This window comes from Ipomoea triloba, chromosome 12 (assembly GCF_003576645.1).
Source record: "Ipomoea triloba cultivar NCNSP0323 chromosome 12, ASM357664v1".
Lineage (NCBI taxonomy): Eukaryota > Viridiplantae > Streptophyta > Magnoliopsida > Solanales > Convolvulaceae > Ipomoea > Ipomoea triloba.
The window spans coordinates 28181846-28200111 of NC_044927.1; the positions used below are offsets into that span (position 1 = coordinate 28181846).

General features: G+C 38.4%; 4 protein-coding genes across 8 annotated transcripts; 1 reads left to right on the forward strand and 3 right to left on the reverse strand.

Annotated features, from left to right (window-relative positions):
- Nucleotides 1–1302: 1302 nt before the first annotated feature.
- LOC115998600 (serine/threonine-protein kinase ATG1t) lies at nucleotides 1303–4187 on the forward strand. Of its 5 annotated transcripts, none has more exons than XR_004093913.1 (9): nucleotides 1305–1739; nucleotides 2103–2220; nucleotides 2339–2397; nucleotides 3077–3141; nucleotides 3237–3330; nucleotides 3419–3499; nucleotides 3609–3720; nucleotides 3796–3911; nucleotides 3992–4187. XR_004093913.1 is itself a non-coding variant. In XM_031238205.1 (9 exons), the coding sequence occupies exons 1-8, from the start codon at nucleotides 1500–1502 to the stop codon at nucleotides 3846–3848; spliced, it is 822 nt and encodes a 273-aa protein (XP_031094065.1). In that variant the 5' UTR covers nucleotides 1306–1499; the 3' UTR covers nucleotides 3849–3854; nucleotides 3992–4187. The 5 variants fall into 5 exon arrangements, 3 of the variants coding, with proteins under 3 accessions (XP_031094067.1, XP_031094065.1, XP_031094064.1); XR_004093914.1 differs by having other exon boundaries at nucleotides 3796–3905; XM_031238205.1 differs by having other exon boundaries at nucleotides 1306–1739; nucleotides 3796–3854.
- Nucleotides 4188–4541: 354 nt separating this feature from the next.
- On the reverse strand, nucleotides 4542–6810 carry LOC116000332 (acetylglutamate kinase, chloroplastic-like). The gene is made up of 2 exons (XM_031240401.1): nucleotides 6655–6810; nucleotides 4542–6023 (listed from the first exon to the last, which is right to left on the reverse strand). Exon 2 carries the CDS (start codon nucleotides 5894–5896, stop codon nucleotides 4856–4858), a length of 1041 nt encoding a protein of 346 aa, XP_031096261.1. The 5' UTR covers nucleotides 5897–6023; nucleotides 6655–6810; the 3' UTR covers nucleotides 4542–4855.
- A 1608-nt stretch (nucleotides 6811–8418) lies between these two features.
- LOC115999667 (autophagy-related protein 13b-like) lies at nucleotides 8419–11808 on the reverse strand. The gene is made up of 3 exons (XM_031239525.1): nucleotides 10337–11808; nucleotides 10060–10250; nucleotides 8419–9216 (listed from the first exon to the last, which is right to left on the reverse strand). Exons 1-3 carry the CDS (start codon nucleotides 11711–11713, stop codon nucleotides 8868–8870), a joined length of 1917 nt encoding a protein of 638 aa, XP_031095385.1. The 5' UTR covers nucleotides 11714–11808; the 3' UTR covers nucleotides 8419–8867.
- Nucleotides 11809–12853: 1045 nt separating this feature from the next.
- On the reverse strand, nucleotides 12854–16666 carry LOC115998638 (autophagy-related protein 13b-like). Its single transcript, XM_031238260.1, has 4 exons — nucleotides 16356–16666; nucleotides 14772–16161; nucleotides 14495–14685; nucleotides 12854–13651 (listed from the first exon to the last, which is right to left on the reverse strand). Exons 2-4 carry the CDS (start codon nucleotides 16146–16148, stop codon nucleotides 13303–13305), a joined length of 1917 nt encoding a protein of 638 aa, XP_031094120.1. The 5' UTR covers nucleotides 16149–16161; nucleotides 16356–16666; the 3' UTR covers nucleotides 12854–13302.
- Between the last annotated feature and the right edge of the window lie 1600 nt (nucleotides 16667–18266).

The window sequence follows — 18266 nt, forward strand, 5'->3', positions numbered from 1 at the left end:
ACAATTAAGCTAAGTAGTTGATTGATTTTACCGGCCTTTTATTCTTGTCTTCTTTCCATCAATTCAATTCAAGAGGGTACCATACCTTGCCTCAACTTAGTTTATTTGCCTCCAACTTAAAAGTTCTGTTTCGTAAATGGGTGTTAGCTAATCAAATTATAGAGTATAACTAGTTGATAACATTAGCTGATTGTAAAAATGTGTATTTAGTAAATTAGTTGTTACTTGATAGTTATTTGATATAATTTTATTTTTCAAAAAGTTGTAAAATTGGAATAGTGATACTTACTCATATATATATCATAACCCCAATAATTAATATTATTTCCAAATACGTACTCACAACATTATTATTCTATAAATGGAAAGTTTGATTATTGTCATGTTGTGATGAGAATCAGTCAATCAATCATTATAAAATCAATTAATTAATGCGATGGAAGAGTAGTTGATTATGATATTATATTCAATTATATCCTTCTTCTCCCATATTATATATATATATTCTATCCTGCAATATAATGCATGCATGTATATATAGTCAACAAGCCCTACACTACACTTGTCCCCATTCACCAATTAATACCACACTAAATGTCAGCTGGCAGCTGAGCTGATAACAAACTTATTATTATTTTATGTAGAATCAATTATTCATACTTAGATCATATCGTGTGTGTGTAGATAGATAGATAAACACACACACACTTATATAAAATCTCTGCACATAAATAAATACTTATAGTATTAATTATTAATTAACTAAAAGTGAAACAAGCTTAGCTTCTACAAAATATTTATAAAAATAATAAATATTGTGACAAAGTTATGTAATATTTTCCATAACGTACAAATGGAGTGTTCAAGATGCCTAGAAATAGCCCTTTACAGTGCATTCAAGATCCTTATATGGCAGAAGCCTTAGCCGTTTGGGAGGCCCTATCATGGATTAAAACACATGGCGGTCTCAAATTAAAGTGGAGTCTGATTGTCTCAATCTTTATTTCAGTTTATCTTTAGATTGTGCTGACTGTACCTACTTAGGTTCTATTATCATCTGTTTTGTTTTATTTCTGATTGTGAGATCCAATATTTTAGAAATCAAGTTGCTCACTATCTTGATAAAGCAAATGGAACTTGGTTATCTCATTCAGAATGGTCAGATACCCCAGTAGACTTCATAACCGCCTTTGATTAATATTAGTTCGAGAGTTATTACTTTAAAAAAAAAAAGAAAAAAAAAAAAGAGTATAGTAGTTAGAAAATAAAAAAGGTTTTAAGAAAGTAGGATTGGATGGGGAATGATGGAGCATTTGGGGCCTGGGCAACCGTGGGCGGGCCGAATGCATTGGAGGAGCAAAGCGTTGGATTTGGGCCGAGTTCCCATACTGCAAAACTTGATCACCGTTCTTTAGCAAGTAAGGCAGCGAATTAGATTATGTTGAAGCACTGTGTGTTTGCCAGTAAGTAGTAAGAAGTAAGCATAGTCGTTGAATCGCATGGAGTCGGAGTCGGAGCTTGGAAGCATCGGAGAGTACAAAATTTTGTGTCGACTGGGCGGCGGAGCGGGAGCGCAAGTGTGGAAAGCAGAGCACAAAAGGAGCGGCCAAGTGGTGGCGCTGAAACAAATCCGCCTCTCCAACCTCACTCCCCACCTTAACAATTGCCTTCACTCTTCTCTCACCTTCTTGTCCTCTGTAAATCATCCAAACATCATTCGCCTTTTCCATTTCTTCCAGGTTCCCCATTTTATTTTCAATTCTCTCTCAGATACTATTATATTATTGTGAACTCAACTCAAATATCCTCCCTCCCTCCATCTTTAATCAAGGAATTGAAGTTCATGAATCATCATCATACCGTCTTGTGTTGTTCGGACCCAACTATAGTGTTTTCAATTTTATGCGATGCTTTAGGAGAGGAGAATCCCGGCCGTCTCTTCTCTTTGTGTTGCCCGCCCAATAACCTAACACCTTTGCTTTATTTACTGCAAAATTATAGCATTAACAATGCAAAGCATTTAATTAATTTATTTTATGTGCTTTCCTTAAACGCAACGCCGTATACATACAATTTACTGATGGAAGTAAATTGATCCTCAGGCTGAGGACTGTGTTTTTATGGTATTGGAGTTCTGTGATGGAGGGAATTTGGCATCATACATTCACCACCATGGGAGAGTTCAACAATGTGTAGCAAAAGGATTTATTCAACAGCTTGGTATGTACACTAATATAATAAAGGCTTTTTGTGTGCGTGTCTGTGTGTGTTTGTTTTAAAATGTATTTGACATCATCAGATCAGATGAGATGAATCTTACATACACTGGACACTGCAGGAGCTGGTCTACAGCTACTCAACTCTCACCGAATCATCCATCGTGACTTGAAACCAGAGGTGCTCAGCTCTCTCATTTCTTGTTTATCAAACTTCAGCTAAGCATATTATTATTATTATTATTATTATTATTATGCATTTATGTATGTGCATATATATTTTAATTAGATACATTCCTTGCCACACTTTAGTCTTTAGATCTTACCACAAGGGTAGAGACCATTAGAACATTAAATGGCCTGGGGCAGGAAAAGTCATATCTTTTGCAATAAGCACATGCATGTTAATGCATTATAAAAAGTACATTAGTACATACATTCAATTATGAAAATTGAATGAGTGGATGAATAATGATAAACAACAAAGTTTTAATGTTTATTGTACTACACCATTTTGTGCAGCATTTATCTTTAAAATTTTCAGTTAGGAGTCCTTAACTTGTCTTGTTTTTTAGGTTAGCAATCAATAGTTGTTTAGGCAAAAACATTCTAAACAACCCCCACCCCCCTCCCAAAAAAAAAAAAAAAAAAAAGCTTCTTATGAAATAGGCTGCTGTATCTTATACCTTGAGACTTGTCTCCTTTGAATTATATTACAAAGAATTTATCTTTATCTCAAGTTTTTTTTTTCACCTAAAATAGCACACTGTTTTTTGGCAGCTAAAGAAACTCTGCACAAGTTCTTGTCTCTAACACTGGAAATCTTAAAATCACTAATTTTAAGGCTTTTAATGGTTCAGAATATTCTCTTGTCCTTATGTGGAAATGGCCCAGTACTGAAAATTGCTGATTTTGGTATGTCAAGGTAACTGCAACAACCTAGCTAGCTAATATGGAATTTTGAGAGGGAGATGCTAAATTGCTGTTTCACTGATTTTATTTGTTTTATTCTGGAAGCAGAACATTAAATCCAGATGAGTATGCAGAAACTGTTTGTGGCACTCCATTTTACATGGCCCCTGAAGTTTTACAATTCCAAAGATACAATGAAAAGGTAAAAGCCTGACCGTTGATGACTTCTTTAAATGATACGGAGTACTAATAAACTAGATCTGAATGTCTGATCTTTCTTAGCTTGATAGGTAGACATGTGGAGTGTTGGAGCAATTCTTTTTGAATTGCTTAATGGTTATCCTCCTTTCCGTGGCAGGTCCAATGTTCAGGTAGCATCCATCGTTGTTTACTTTTCTAAAAACTCCTCCTCCTCCTCCTCCTCCTATTTACATCTCCATTTTCTCCAGTTAAAAAAAAGAAGTTATTTTCAATCTCCAGCTTTTGCAGAATATCAAGTCATGTACGCGCCTTCCTTTCTCTGAGCTAATCCTTGCCGAGTTGCACCCTGACTGCATTGATCTGTGTTCAAGACTATTATCTATCAATCCAGGCTAGCATTCACTCTCCCTCTTAATTCCTTAATTGGAATCTTACACTTACTGAGTGTCCTTGCCCTGCCTGGCAGAGAAGCGCTTGTCCTTTAAAGAGTTTTATCAGCACAGGTTCTTGAAAGTGTGATAAAAAGCAAGAGTTGAAAACCACTCCACTGATATATGCTATACTTTCTCTCTATGGGTACAGGAAAGTTGTCTAAACTCTTTGGATGTTTTGATAAGATTATTCTTTATGGTGGATTGATGGTGCCATGATTTTCTTTACAGTGTCATATCCAAGAGAAGAAGTTTGATATTTGGAAGATGGTATAATTTTCAGTACATTAGAATGATCAGATCAGTGGAGATGAAACCATGCCAGCCTGAATCTTAAATGGCTTGTTACTGTTAAACTGTACTATGTACTGAAACCCCTTGGGTGCGTAATAAACTTTTAACTTTGATATTGCTCAGTTATTCCCCAGTTTTGAATATAGCAATGATCTGCCTTATCATGTCACTTAATGCTATCTTAACAATCTCTAGAAACAATACTGCACTAGTTTAAAAGGTTTATGGTGATCATGCATGCCTAGTGGTAGCAGAAACTGTGGTTTAGGGGGTTTAAAGGTAGGAGTTGGCTCATGAAGGAGCCAGGGGCTGGGTTTGGGTCTGCAAAATAACAAAATTGGCCCATGCAGGTCTCGAACCTGCGCACGACGCTCTAACCAACTGAGCTAATAGGCCATATGACACAGTTATGATTTTGTAACCTAAAATCCTTATTTCATCATCTTATCTTATGAACAGAGAACAAAACACGGCAAACCAAAAAATATAAATGAAAACAATAGAACACTAACAATGCAGTCAGTCATGCAGCAATAAGAAATACAGAATGCCTCATTGCCCAAATGGTGCAACATTAATTACTAAAACAAACGTTTTTCCGTTGAGTAAATTTCAGCTCAGCTTACTAGCAAATAGTAGTTCTTGAATAAAGCCAAATTGATCAAACTGTTGAGTAAATTTCAGCTCAGCTTACAAGCAAATAGTAGTTCTTGAAAAAAACCAAATTGATCAAACTGCTTAATAATACCGGTTAAACCACAGGTATTATGTGTGACTGCGGACTCTCCACCCCACCATGATTTACCCAGTAATCATAGTTCCAGCTCCTTCATCAGTTAAAATCTCAAGTAGTAGGGAGTGCTCTAGCCGGCCATCAATGATACTAGCAGTCCTTACCCCTTGAGCCAGAGACCTCACACAACAATTCACTTTAGGAATCATCCCACCACTAATCTTGCCATCCTCCATCATCTTCTTCACTCCTTTGATATCAACCTCCTTCACCAAACTTCCTGGATCATCTCGGTTTTCCAAAATCCCAGCCACATCTGTCAAAAGGATAAGCTTTTCAGCTCCTAATGCTGCTGCCAACTCCCCTGCTGCAGTGTCTGCGTTGATGTTGTATGATTGCCCCGACTTATCAGCTGCAACAGAGGCAATCACTGGGATGTGATAGTTGTCAATGAGGGGCCTCAACACATTGGGGTCTACACTTTGAATCTCACCAACGAAACCAAGCTGTGCAGAGTTTGGGGAGGGTCGGGCAGTTAGAAGCTGGCCATCAATACCTGATAACCCAACTGCAGTTGCCCCTGCCTTGTTGATCAAGGCGACAAGATGTTTATTAACCTTACCCACTAACACCATGGACACAATCTCCATTGTAGAGGCATCAGTTACCCGAAGCCCATTTAAAAAGTTGGGTTGGATTCCCAAACGTCCAAGCCACTGGTTGATTTCTGGACCCCCACCATGGACAAAAACAATCCGGAGGCCAACACAAGAAAGGAGGACAATATCAGTAATAACAGAAGCCTGAAGGGCTTCTGATTTCATTGCAGCTCCTCCATATTTTACTACAATTGTCTTGCCTCGAAACTTCTGAATAAAAGGCAATGCTTCTGAAAGGATTTTGACTCGGGTTGGTGCTGGTGTTGAAATGGTTTCTGGTGCTACAATAGATTCCAAGGAGGTCTTGAGGCATGAGGTGAGGAAAGGCTTTTTGTTGAAATTTGTATTGACAGGGATAGATTGTGGGAGGCTGAGATTAGGATCACGAACACGAATAGGAAAGGCCTTAGAGATAGGGGAAGATAGAGGGAGGGTATTAGCAGCCATCATTACTTCCTTTTTCCCTCTCCTTGATGTCAATACATAGGGAAGACAGACTAGGACAATGATTTGTAACAGCAGATTTTTCTAAAAGTTCCAAACTTGAAAGCTATGGATTATTTGTAAGATTCACAATCTGCAACCAAACCCCAAAAAAAACAGTAAAAAGCTAGAACTCAAATGTGAACTATCTATCTAAGCAAAGTAATAATCTAGCATCCTATAGGTAGGAATTTCAAAGATTTATAATAAAATTAGTTTCTCCTCCTCACTCCTCAGCTCTAGTCTCTGGCTAGCATCACCCATTAGTAAAAGGCTAAAATCTTACTAATCTTACTTACAACATTGGTGGTACATTGCGCGGCGCGTGATGTACTTGTATCAACCACACTTGAAAAAGAGTAACGGAGAATCATGATAGATAGAAATCCATGGATGGTTTAATGAGAGAGATCAAACAGCATCTAGCAAGTTGAACAGAAGCAATGGTCCATAGCTTCCTGGCTTCCCTCCCCACCCCCAATCCCCTCTTAGACTAGGTAATTGGCCACGCTTGAACAAAGCCACGGCATTAAGGTGCTCAAGTCTTAAACTATTACAAATTAAGTGATCTCAAAGTTGAATAGGGCAAAGAGAAGGGTAGATAAGATTAACTCACACATATGCGGCTTTATGTTTTGATGTTAATTTAATTGAGCTAAATAACCATCCCCTCCATGGGAAGATTAAAACAAAGCTGGAAATAAGTAAAATGGAGGAAGGAGTACCTGAGAGAGAGAGAGAGAAGATGAATGAATACTGATGATGGTGGCGCCGCCGCCAAAACTGGGAATTCTCCAACTCTCAACTTCACCGTTTTCTTATTGCTAAATTGTGTTTCACTATGCAGTCAGTCAGTCACAAAAAAAAATTAGTATAAATAAATAAACACTTGACCCCTAAATAGTAAATAGGAGTAATACGAATTATGAAGCCATATTTGATTCCATTGCCTATGCATCTATCCGTTTATTTTCCCCATCGACTTTTAATTTTATTTTATTTTTATATTATTTTTGGAGAACACTCCCCATGAGGACTGTGAACAAATTCAAGCCTTTGATGTTGTCTTGACGGGTGGTGCAGATTGTTTTGGCTTTTTAAAAAATAAAAATATTACTACGTATTTATATAGGTAGGTAGGGAGCGTTTAGTAATTTTGTCTTTAATTAGAATTATATTATTATTTTTTGGATTTTATGCATGATTGTAGGAGGGGTGACTTTGGTAGGATTCCCAATTGTAGTTTGCTTAGCCATTAGTAGACCTTTGGTGGTCTGCGTCCATTTTACTAGGTTTTTGTTGTACGTTGCTCAAATGGATTCGCATTGTGCTGGACTGCTGGTACGTTGTACGTTTTTTTTCCCTTGTGTTGTAGGATGCTGGTGTGTTTCTTTGTTTTATTTTCTTTGTGATAGATGTACTATCGGTATTGAGTTTTTCATTCCCTAGCGGATATCGATTTTGTTACATTTATCGGTGGATGTTCCATTGAATGTTTTTTTTTCCATGGGGCGGGGAGGGGGGGGGGGGGGGAACAGTTACGGGTGAACGGTGGCAATTGGGCGAGTCATTTAGGGTGCGTTTGGTAACCCGTAAAATGACTTCCGGAAAATATTTTCTGAGTTTTTTGTGTTTGGCAACGTCCGAAAAATGTGGTCAACGGAAAATGTTTTCCGTTGACCAAGGAAAATCAGTTTATTTTTTCGGAAAATGACTTACGGAATCGCCAGAATAGTTGTTTCGCATGTTTTCGACCAAAATCAAGCCATATCACCATGACCATGGACCAAGGAGGTGGGGAAACCGCCGAAAACCTTTGCTACAATTTTTTAAATTTTTTATTTTTTTATAAATTCTATTTTTTATTAAATACCATTATTTTAATAACTATTGTAATTTTTTATATTTTAAATAAAACAATTATAATGTTTAATTATACAATTCTATTTATTTTCCAGAAAATGAACCAAACACACAAAAAAGACAGTTTTCCATAATACATCCAAACACTGAAAATGAAATTGTTTTCCGGAAAATGACTCATTTTCCAGAAGTCATTTTCCTGCTTTCCAAATGGACCCTTAGTCTGGTTAAATGTGCAATTTTGTCGTGTGCATGTGTTGGGAAGTGGTGTGCATAATACTATGTGATGGTAAGAGTTTTATAGTTGCATTGCGTTGACGGGGTTGCTTCAACGATTGTTGTTTGTCCAAAGATAGTTGCATGGCTACATAGACAGTAGCAGTGTGTAGAATCGAATCGACACGGAACTATACATATACAACCCCTATGGCAAATCCGCCGATAGTATAAATTATTTTAAGTTATAAATAAACAAAGTAAATTTTAAAGAGTTTAAAATAATAATTTATTTTAAAATATTACATTTAAGTAACGTTTCAAAATAAAATAGTACTTTGTAATTACTAACTTCTAAACTTTTCTATTTAAACTAGCTTATAAACAAAGTATGCCAAAATCTGACCATCTTTTTGAACATAAATACAACCCTTCACGCCAACTTTATCATATCTGCCATGCTTAAAATTATATAATATTTACACAACATATGAAGAAACCATTATGTACAATATAGTATATACATCCTGCTGCCTAATGCGTATCCCAGCCAAGGCTTTTTATATCACCACATGCTGAAAAACCAGCATCCTTACAAAAGACACACCCCCCCTCTTTTTCTCTATATAAATATGTGTGTGTTCAGATGTATATGAAAAATTCAGCTCACATGCCCTTTAGCTAGGAGAGTCCTATGCCCTCAAACAAATACGCCCATGGTATGTACATCAAAAATACGCCGACTGTTAACCCTTGACCTTTTAATACAAACTGTGGCAAAAATTTATAGCAGAGTGATACTTAGAAGACACTGGTGACTTGAACTGCACATTTCTTTAGCAAAAGCATCACAGGCCTACTACATCTGAGACTTTCCACCTTGCTTCAGAAGCAAGTCTTTCATATCTCTATACCCACGAAGCTCCTCTAATGCGTCAGCAGTAGTTTTCGCAGGGATGTTCACAGAAGATGCAAAATTACTAGTAGAAGAATGTTGTACTCCAGGCTTATCAGACATCTGCACAGGATTTATGGTTCCAGGTGTAGAGTCTTGCAACAGGTTCATTGAATCAGAGTCTTGGCGAAGAGGAGGAGCCTTCTTTAGCATAGAAATAAGTGTGCCTGCAGAAACATGGGACTTCCTGACCAGAGAAACTCCAGGTTCATGTCCTCCACTTTGATGTCTTGCTTGGTTAAATGAACACAGTCTGGGAAACAAAAGAAAGGAAGAGAGAGGTTACTCAGTTGAAGTAGTAATCACATTCAACTTGAACCCAAGGAGAATTTCACCTGACTACATGTAAGTTCAGAAATTGAACATTTGGCTACTACATTCACAGATATTGAAGATATAGCTGCAAATGTGAGAATGCCAATGGGTGGCTGGTTAAATAGATTAAACATTTTGAAATAATACCCACCTCAATACTTGCACATACAGACAGAGATAATGCAAGTGTGTGTGCAATAGAAAAAGACACTAAAAAGCACTTTCCTTCTAAGCATTTAGTAAGCAGCCAAGTGTAAAATAAAATTCTACTAAAACCAATATTTACTGATTCCTATCCATGAGCTACGAGCCACCATTACAGAGTCACCACAGTAGAGCATAATTTCATGATTTCAGAGTCAATATTCATCATGTCTAAATAAAAATTTTAAATTTTTCATTACATACTCTATATTTATCACTATACTACTTTAGCAGATAAGTATCGTGATGATCAGGACTTGCCATCTTACTAAGCTATCACAGATGGACCAAGTTCAAGAGTGTAGTTCAGAATTATAAAACTTCTGTGAAGGTGTCCTGTCAAAGCAGGAGATGTGCTATATTACTACATATTATAGATACAATGATAGTGAGGAAAAGAGTGAAGAGGAAGGCAAGAAAAAATGCTTCTAAACCAAAAGATGAGATCATAAACAAGTACTGTATATCAAAACTCCTATGAAGTTTAATACCATGTGTGCATGCAATTTATATGAATGATACAAACATCAATTAATGGATGGAAGCTGCAAAGAAACTCCAGCAAGGTTAGAATTACCTTTTACCAGGGTCTGTCACGTCATCATCATCCACAACAAATGGTCCAGAAAACTCAGAATCATCGTAATCATCCTGAAATGACACCCGGCTAGAGCTTCTGGAGAAAGATTTCTGTGGTGAGCTGTTTGTTTGCATCTTCACCACAGACAATTTATCACCATCATCGACATCTTTTGAAGATGAGAAAAGCTACAGCAGACAAAAGAATACATTGTAAATTCCTTTAATTTCCATTTCACTTGGGGTTGTTCAATTTAAGCTAGATTTCAAAATACCTTATCAACCAAAGAGCTGCTCTTAAGCAGCGCCGGCTGTACATCCATTTTTGTAGAAGCAGGTCTGATTCCTTTCAAGGGGGGAGAAGGGGGTAACATTTGATTGTAGACTCGAAAAGGAACACTCAAGAGCCTTGATTCAGGGATATTAACAGGAGCACTTCCAGACCGTAAGAGAGCCTTCCGTATGTAACTACCAGGAGTGTGGGTAGGTGGTGACAGAGATGGTGATGTTGAAAATGTAGGGGATGGCAAATACTCATCAAAGCTAGTATTTTTGGTATGAACTTGTGGTGTATCATCAGGCAGATGGCGAGATCTACTAGTTGGGGGGAGGTGTCCAGCACGCATTTGACTAATTGAAGCCTGTGATTCTGAATAAGTGGGTGAAGGTGATGGGATAGCAGAAGGTGGTGATGCTCTATACAAATCATAACTCCAGCTATGATGCCTTTCAAGAGGAAATGATGACTGGGAGAATTGTGGCACAGGAGCAGATGGAAACCGCTTAAGAGGTTCTGCCATTGGGCTCCCAACATAATCCGGAATGAACTGAGGAGACATTGGGGTTGAGGGTTCAGAACTGAAATCAGAAAGTGATGAACGATACCAAACTGAAAGACAAAGCCTGCCACAAGATGTGTCCACAGGAGTGAACACAAATTGCTGCATTTCAGCCTCCTCGCTACGTGTAAATGGTTCAGCAAATGATGAAACTCGCGGACAGAGGTTATATGTTCGAATTTGAGCAGATGATGTGAGGTCTCGATATAGCTTATAGCCAGGCAAAATCCGAACTGCAACATACAAAGACCTTAGCAACAAGGTTGTCTTTTTATACAAAATCTGTGAACTAGTGCAACTTGACCTCTTACTCCCAGAACCATGACCAATATTAGCCTTCCTACTCTCATACTGTATAATCCATCTCTCAACAATCTTCTCTTTCTTCCCCTCAATGCCAAACTCATCATGCTCCAAATTCCAATACCTTTCTTTAGACAAACTCCGAACAGGCTCCATTTTAGGGGAGCAATTCACAGCATCCCAAGAATTAGGTCTTTGCACTAAAACCACGTCTATAAACATAGGCTCAAGGTTACTTTGTCTCCAAAAATCTATATTCTCAAGTGCGGCACTGCAATCTTTGAGTGCTAAATTAAACCATTTATCTCTAGGCCGAGCACTGGAAGAGGAGGAGGAGGAAGAGGATGGTGATGAAAGACACTGCTCACCACTATAATTCCGCGAAGAGACGTAAGGGCATCTGGATTCAAGTATTATATGAAGAGTCTTAGGGAAAAACTCAGTAATAATCTGCTCCATCTTAGCAGGTTCGGAGTGCTGCTTATTACTATTGCCGTGATGTGATGCCATAGTGTTCAGCAATCTAAACACAAACAAATCCACAGAAAAAGGTATCAATAACTACCCTGGAGATCAAGCAATAGAGCAGCTGGATTCGATAAGTCAAGATACAGAGAATAAAAGCCACAAAAAGTGCAGAGAGACAATCAAAATTGAGTTCAGATTNGGGGGGGGGGGGGGGGGGGGGGGGGGGAACAGTTACGGGTGAACGGTGGCAATTGGGCGAGTCATTTAGGGTGCGTTTGGTAACCCGTAAAATGACTTCCGGAAAATATTTTCTGAGTTTTTTGTGTTTGGCAACGTCCGAAAAATGTGGTCAACGGAAAATGTTTTCCGTTGACCAAGGAAAATCAGTTTATTTTTTCGGAAAATGACTTACGGAATCGCCAGAATAGTTGTTTCGCATGTTTTCGACCAAAATCAAGCCATATCACCATGACCATGGACCAAGGAGGTGGGGAAACCGCCGAAAACCTTTGCTACAATTTTTTAAATTTTTTATTTTTTTATAAATTCTATTTTTTATTAAATACCATTATTTTAATAACTATTGTAATTTTTTATATTTTAAATAAAACAATTATAATGTTTAATTATACAATTCTATTTATTTTCCAGAAAATGAACCAAACACACAAAAAAGACAGTTTTCCATAATACATCCAAACACTGAAAATGAAATTGTTTTCCGGAAAATGACTCATTTTCCAGAAGTCATTTTCCTGCTTTCCAAATGGACCCTTAGTCTGGTTAAATGTGCAATTTTGTCGTGTGCATGTGTTGGGAAGTGGTGTGCATAATACTATGTGATGGTAAGAGTTTTATAGTTGCATTGCGTTGACGGGGTTGCTTCAACGATTGTTGTTTGTCCAAAGATAGTTGCATGGCTACATAGACAGTAGCAGTGTGTAGAATCGAATCGACACGGAACTATACATATACAACCCCTATGGCAAATCCGCCGATAGTATAAATTATTTTAAGTTATAAATAAACAAAGTAAATTTTAAAGAGTTTAAAATAATAATTTATTTTAAAATATTACATTTAAGTAACGTTTCAAAATAAAATAGTACTTTGTAATTACTAACTTCTAAACTTTTCTATTTAAACTAGCTTATAAACAAAGTATGCCAAAATCTGACCATCTTTTTGAACATAAATACAACCCTTCACGCCAACTTTATCATATCTGCCATGCTTAAAATTATATAATATTTACACAACATATGAAGAAACCATTATGTACAATATAGTATATACATCCTGCTGCCTAATGCGTATCCCAGCCAAGGCTTTTTATATCACCACATGCTGAAAAACCAGCATCCTTACAAAAGACACACCCCCCCTCTTTTTCTCTATATAAATATGTGTGTGTTCAGATGTATATGAAAAATTCAGCTCACATGCCCTTTAGCTAGGAGAGTCCTATGCCCTCAAACAAATACGCCCATGGTATGTACATCAAAAATACGCCGACTGTTAACCCTTGACCTTTTAATACAAACTGTGGCAAAAATTTATAGCAGAGTGATACTTAGAAGACACTGGTGACTTGAACTGCACATTTCTTTAGCAAAAGCATCACAGGCCTACTACATCTGAGACTTTCCACCTTGCTTCAGAAGCAAGTCTTTCATATCTCTATACCCACGAAGCTCCTCTAATGCGTCAGCAGTAGTTTTCGCAGGGATGTTCACAGAAGATGCAAAATTACTAGTAGAAGAATGTTGTACTCCAGGCTTATCAGACATCTGCACAGGATTTATGGTTCCAGGTGTAGAGTCTTGCAACAGGTTCATTGAATCAGAGTCTTGGCGAAGAGGAGGAGCCTTCTTTAGCATAGAAATAAGTGTGCCTGCAGAAACATGGGACTTCCTGACCAGAGAAACTCCAGGTTCATGTCCTCCACTTTGATGTCTTGCTTGGTTAAATGAACACAGTCTGGGAAACAAAAGAAAGGAAGAGAGAGGTTACTCAGTTGAAGTAGTAATCACATTCAACTTGAACCCAAGGAGAATTTCACCTGACTACATGTAAGTTCAGAAATTGAACATTTGGCTACTACATTCACAGATATTGAAGATATAGCTGCAAATGTGAGAATGCCAATGGGTGGCTGGTTAAATAGATTAAACATTTTGAAATAATACCCACCTCAATACTTGCACATACAGACAGAGATAATGCAAGTGTGTGTGCAATAGAAAAAGACACTAAAAAGCACTTTCCTTCTAAGCATTTAGTAAGCAGCCAAGTGTAAAATAAAATTCTACTAAAACCAATATTTACTGATTCCTATCCATGAGCTACGAGCCACCATTACAGAGTCACCACAGTAGAGCATAATTTCATGATTTCAGAGTCAATATTCATCATGTCTAAATAAAAATTTTAAATTTTTCATTACATACTCTATATTTATCACTATACTACTTTAGCAGATAAGTATCGTGATGATCAGGACTTGCCATCTTACTAAGCTATCACAGATGGACCAAGTTCAAGAGTGTAGTTCAGAATTATAAAACTTCTGTGAAGGTGTCCTGTCAAAGCAGGAGATGTGCTATATTACTACATATTATAGATACAATGATAGTGAGGAAAAGAGTGAAGAGGAAGGCAAGAAAAAATGCTTCTAAACCAAAAGATGAGATCATAAACAAGTACTGTATATCAAAACTCCTATGAAGTTTAATACCATGTGTGCATGCAATTTATATGAATGATACAAACATCAATTAATGGATGGAAGCTGCAAAGAAACTCCAGCAAGGTTAGAATTACCTTTTACCAGGGTCTGTCACGTCATCATCATCCACAACAAATGGTCCAGAAAACTCAGAATCATCGTAATCATCCTGAAATGACACCCGGCTAGAGCTTCTGGAGAAAGATTTCTGTGGTGAGCTGTTTGTTTGCATCTTCACCACAGACAATTTATCACCATCATCGACATCTTTTGAAGATGAGAAAAGCTACAGCAGACAAAAGAATACATTGTAAATTCCTTTAATTTCCATTTCACTTGGGGTTGTTCAATTTAAGCTAGATTTCAAAATACCTTATCAACCAAAGAGCTGCTCTTAAGCAGCGCCGGCTGTACATCCATTTTTGTAGAAGCAGGTCTGATTCCTTTCAAGGGGGGAGAAGGGGGTAACATTTGATTGTAGACTCGAAAAGGAACACTCAAGAGCCTTGATTCAGGGATATTAACAGGAGCACTTCCAGACCGTAAGAGAGCCTTCCGTATGTAACTACCAGGAGTGTGGGTAGGTGGTGACAGAGATGGTGATGTTGAAAATGTAGGGGATGGCAAATACTCATCAAAGCTAGTATTTTTGGTATGAACTTGTGGTGTATCATCAGGCAGATGGCGAGATCTACTAGTTGGGGGGAGGTGTCCAGCACGCATTTGACTAATTGAAGCCTGTGATTCTGAATAAGTGGGTGAAGGTGATGGGATAGCAGAAGGTGGTGATGCTCTATACAAATCATAACTCCAGCTATGATGCCTTTCAAGAGGAAATGATGACTGGGAGAATTGTGGCACAGGAGCAGATGGAAACCGCTTAAGAGGTTCTGCCATTGGGCTCCCAACATAATCCGGAATGAACTGAGGAGACATTGGGGTTGAGGGTTCAGAACTGAAATCAGAAAGTGATGAACGATACCAAACTGAAAGACAAAGCCTGCCACAAGATGTGTCCACAGGAGTGAACACAAATTGCTGCATTTCAGCCTCCTCGCTACGTGTAAATGGTTCAGCAAATGATGAAACTCGCGGACAGAGGTTATATGTTCGAATTTGAGCAGATGATGTGAGGTCTCGATATAGCTTATAGCCAGGCAAAATCCGAACTGCAACATACAAAGACCTTAGCAACAAGGTTGTCTTTTTATACAAAATCTGTGAACTAGTGCAACTTGACCTCTTACTCCCAGAACCATGACCAATATTAGCCTTCCTACTCTCATACTGTATAATCCATCTCTCAACAATCTTCTCTTTCTTCCCCTCAATGCCAAACTCATCATGCTCCAAATTCCAATACCTTTCTTTAGACAAACTCCGAACAGGCTCCATTTTAGGGGAGCAATTCACAGCATCCCAAGAATTAGGTCTTTGCACTAAAACCACGTCTATAAACATAGGCTCAAGGTTACTTTGTCTCCAAAAATCTATATTCTCAAGTGCGGCACTGCAATCTTTGAGTGCTAAATTAAACCATTTATCTCTAGGCCGAGCACTGGAAGAGGAGGAGGAGGAAGAGGATGGTGATGAAAGACACTGCTCACCACTATAATTCCGCGAAGAGACGTAAGGGCATCTGGATTCAAGTATTATATGAAGAGTCTTAGGGAAAAACTCAGTAATAATCTGCTCCATCTTAGCAGGTTCGGAGTGCTGCTTATTACTATTGCCGTGATGTGATGCCATAGTGTTCAGCAATCTAAACACAAACAAATCCACAGAAAAAGGTATCAATAACTACCCTGGAGATCAAGCAATAGAGCAGCTGGATTCGATAAGTCAAGATACAGAGAATAAAAGCCACAAAAAGTGCAGAGAGACAATCAAAATTGAGTTCAGATTAAAGCAGAATCGCAGAAGAAGAAGAAAGAAAGAAAAAAATAGTGGACTTACTGTTTGAGGGCTTAAAGGGGAATTCGTCTACGCGGAGAGAATTATATCCACACACATACACGTACGTATCTTATGTGAATATAGATTTGTATGGATTACCAGGCAAAAAACTGAAGATGAAGAACCCTAGGCGGCGATGATTATATGGAGAGAGATAGAGGGAGAAAGGAGTCATTGAAAGAGAAGAATTCCCGTCGTTTTCGGGTTTCGGCTTAAGAGAGAGAAAGTGATAGAGGGAGTGGCAGACCAGTAGAGTTTTTCCGTCGATAGGAGAGTGAGAATTGAGAAAGAGACTGAGAGAGGCAATGAATTGAAGATGTATTTACCTTGCACCACTTGGTAACTGATTTTAAAACCGCACCACTTCTTTCCTTTGTTTTATTTTTTCTTAGAGATATCCCGTTGCATGATATGAAACTATTACTTGTACTTTTAAGTTTTAATATAATTTATTTACACTTCAAAGTTCAATTATTTATAAAAATGTTATCACATTATTTTAAAAAAAAATAGTATTCCCGTTGCATGATATGAAACTATTACTTGTACTTTTAAGTTTTAATATAATTTATTTACACTTCAAAGTTCAATTATTTATAAAAATGATATCACATTATTTTTTAAAAAAAAATAGTATTTCTAATATGTTAGATCTGGACATGTTGACAATTGCGATTGGTTGTCACTTCTCTCATTGACATGTGGTTCTCACATGATCCGTCTCTTATATATGTATGTGTATGAACTTGTGATATTGTTTAAGGTAAAATGATTATTTTAATGATAAATATTGAAATACTTATATGTAAAATGTTACTTATGAAATAAATTGCAATATGTATAGTATAAAATTTAATACCAATTTAAATTGAAAAATAAATCGTTACTTATAATATATATTGTAATACTTATATGTTAAATTGGTTGTTTTTTTAAATGCATATTATTAACTTAGTAAATGTTGAATACAAATAAGAGAGATATCATCTCAAGCATGTCGGTGTCCCTAACAAGGGTATGAGTTAACTGGTTCTGATGGAATAATTAGGACCGGGTGCGGAGCAAGAGCCGGGCAAGAAGGAACCGGGGCAAGTACGACCCGGAGGCGGCCATGTGGCGGGCTAGCCACGGTCAGCCGCGGCCGAGCGTGGCTCGCGGCACGCTCAGCCCGGTTGAGCGTCCGCGGCACGCTCAGCCTCGCTGAGCGTCCGCAACGCGCTCAGCCATGCTGAGTGTGATCTGCGGCACGCTCAGCCCGCAGCACGCTCAGCCAGGCTGAGCGTGTTCCGCAACACGCTCAGCCCGGCTGAGCGCGGTCCGCAGCACGCTCAGCCCGGCTGAGTGTCCGGGCTCGGCGGTTCGCACGTTGCCCGGGTCTCGCGGTGGCGGTTACGGCCCGGGCGTTAGGCGCGCTTCCCTGCGTCTTTTCCGGATCAGTTACGCCTAGGGCTGATATAAAAGCTCGCTGGTTGTCTGATCAGGACATCCTCACTTACTTTTCAACACACTTGTCTGTTTATTACATTGCTTACCTTTGTAATAGCGTTATACAATTCAATATATATTTTACCCCCGCGGTATACTTACGATTCATTAGCTTGTCATACCCCCATTTATTTAATCGGGTTTTGTAATTCGGACCACCCGGGTTATTAAAATCCATCATTGGTGCTCTCATTGAGAGCTCGACGTGACAGCTCGAGCGTGCTATTTCTTTAACCACTGGCTATGGCAAGGTCTGGATCCAACTTCGGCAATTCCCACGGATCACATGGTAACCGCGCGCCTTCCCGTGCCGGCACTCCTAACGGGACGGCGAGTCGCCAAACCATGCATGTGAGGTCGACTGGCGACCTCAGGGACGTAATCAACAGTAACCGTCAGGCCGGGCCGGCCCCACCTCCTCCACCC

Excerpts from the sequence above, each read along its gene's own strand:
- LOC115999667 (XM_031239525.1), bottom strand. The coding sequence starts at position 11,713 with ATGGCATCACATCACGGCAATAGTAATAAGCAGCACTCCGAACCTGCT. Across the intron at positions 10,251-10,336 it reads GCAGCTCTTTGGTTGATAAG|CTTTTCTCATCTTCAAAAGA; the intron begins GTATTTTGAAAT and ends TGTCTGCTGTAG. Across the intron at positions 9,217-10,059 it reads GTGACAGACCCTGGTAAAAG|ACTGTGTTCATTTAACCAAG; the intron begins GTAATTCTAACC and ends TTTGTTTCCCAG.
- LOC115998600 (XM_031238204.1), top strand. The coding sequence starts at position 1,500 with ATGGAGTCGGAGTCGGAGCTTGGAAGCATCGGAGAGTACAAAATTTTG. Across the intron at positions 2,398-3,076 it reads ATCGTGACTTGAAACCAGAG|AATATTCTCTTGTCCTTATG; the intron begins GTGCTCAGCTCT and ends TTAATGGTTCAG. Across the intron at positions 3,142-3,236 it reads GCTGATTTTGGTATGTCAAG|AACATTAAATCCAGATGAGT; the intron begins GTAACTGCAACA and ends TTCTGGAAGCAG.
- LOC115998638 (XM_031238260.1), bottom strand. The coding sequence starts at position 16,148 with ATGGCATCACATCACGGCAATAGTAATAAGCAGCACTCCGAACCTGCT. Across the intron at positions 14,686-14,771 it reads GCAGCTCTTTGGTTGATAAG|CTTTTCTCATCTTCAAAAGA; the intron begins GTATTTTGAAAT and ends TGTCTGCTGTAG. Across the intron at positions 13,652-14,494 it reads GTGACAGACCCTGGTAAAAG|ACTGTGTTCATTTAACCAAG; the intron begins GTAATTCTAACC and ends TTTGTTTCCCAG.
- LOC116000332 (XM_031240401.1), bottom strand. The coding sequence starts at position 5,896 with ATGATGGCTGCTAATACCCTCCCTCTATCTTCCCCTATCTCTAAGGCC.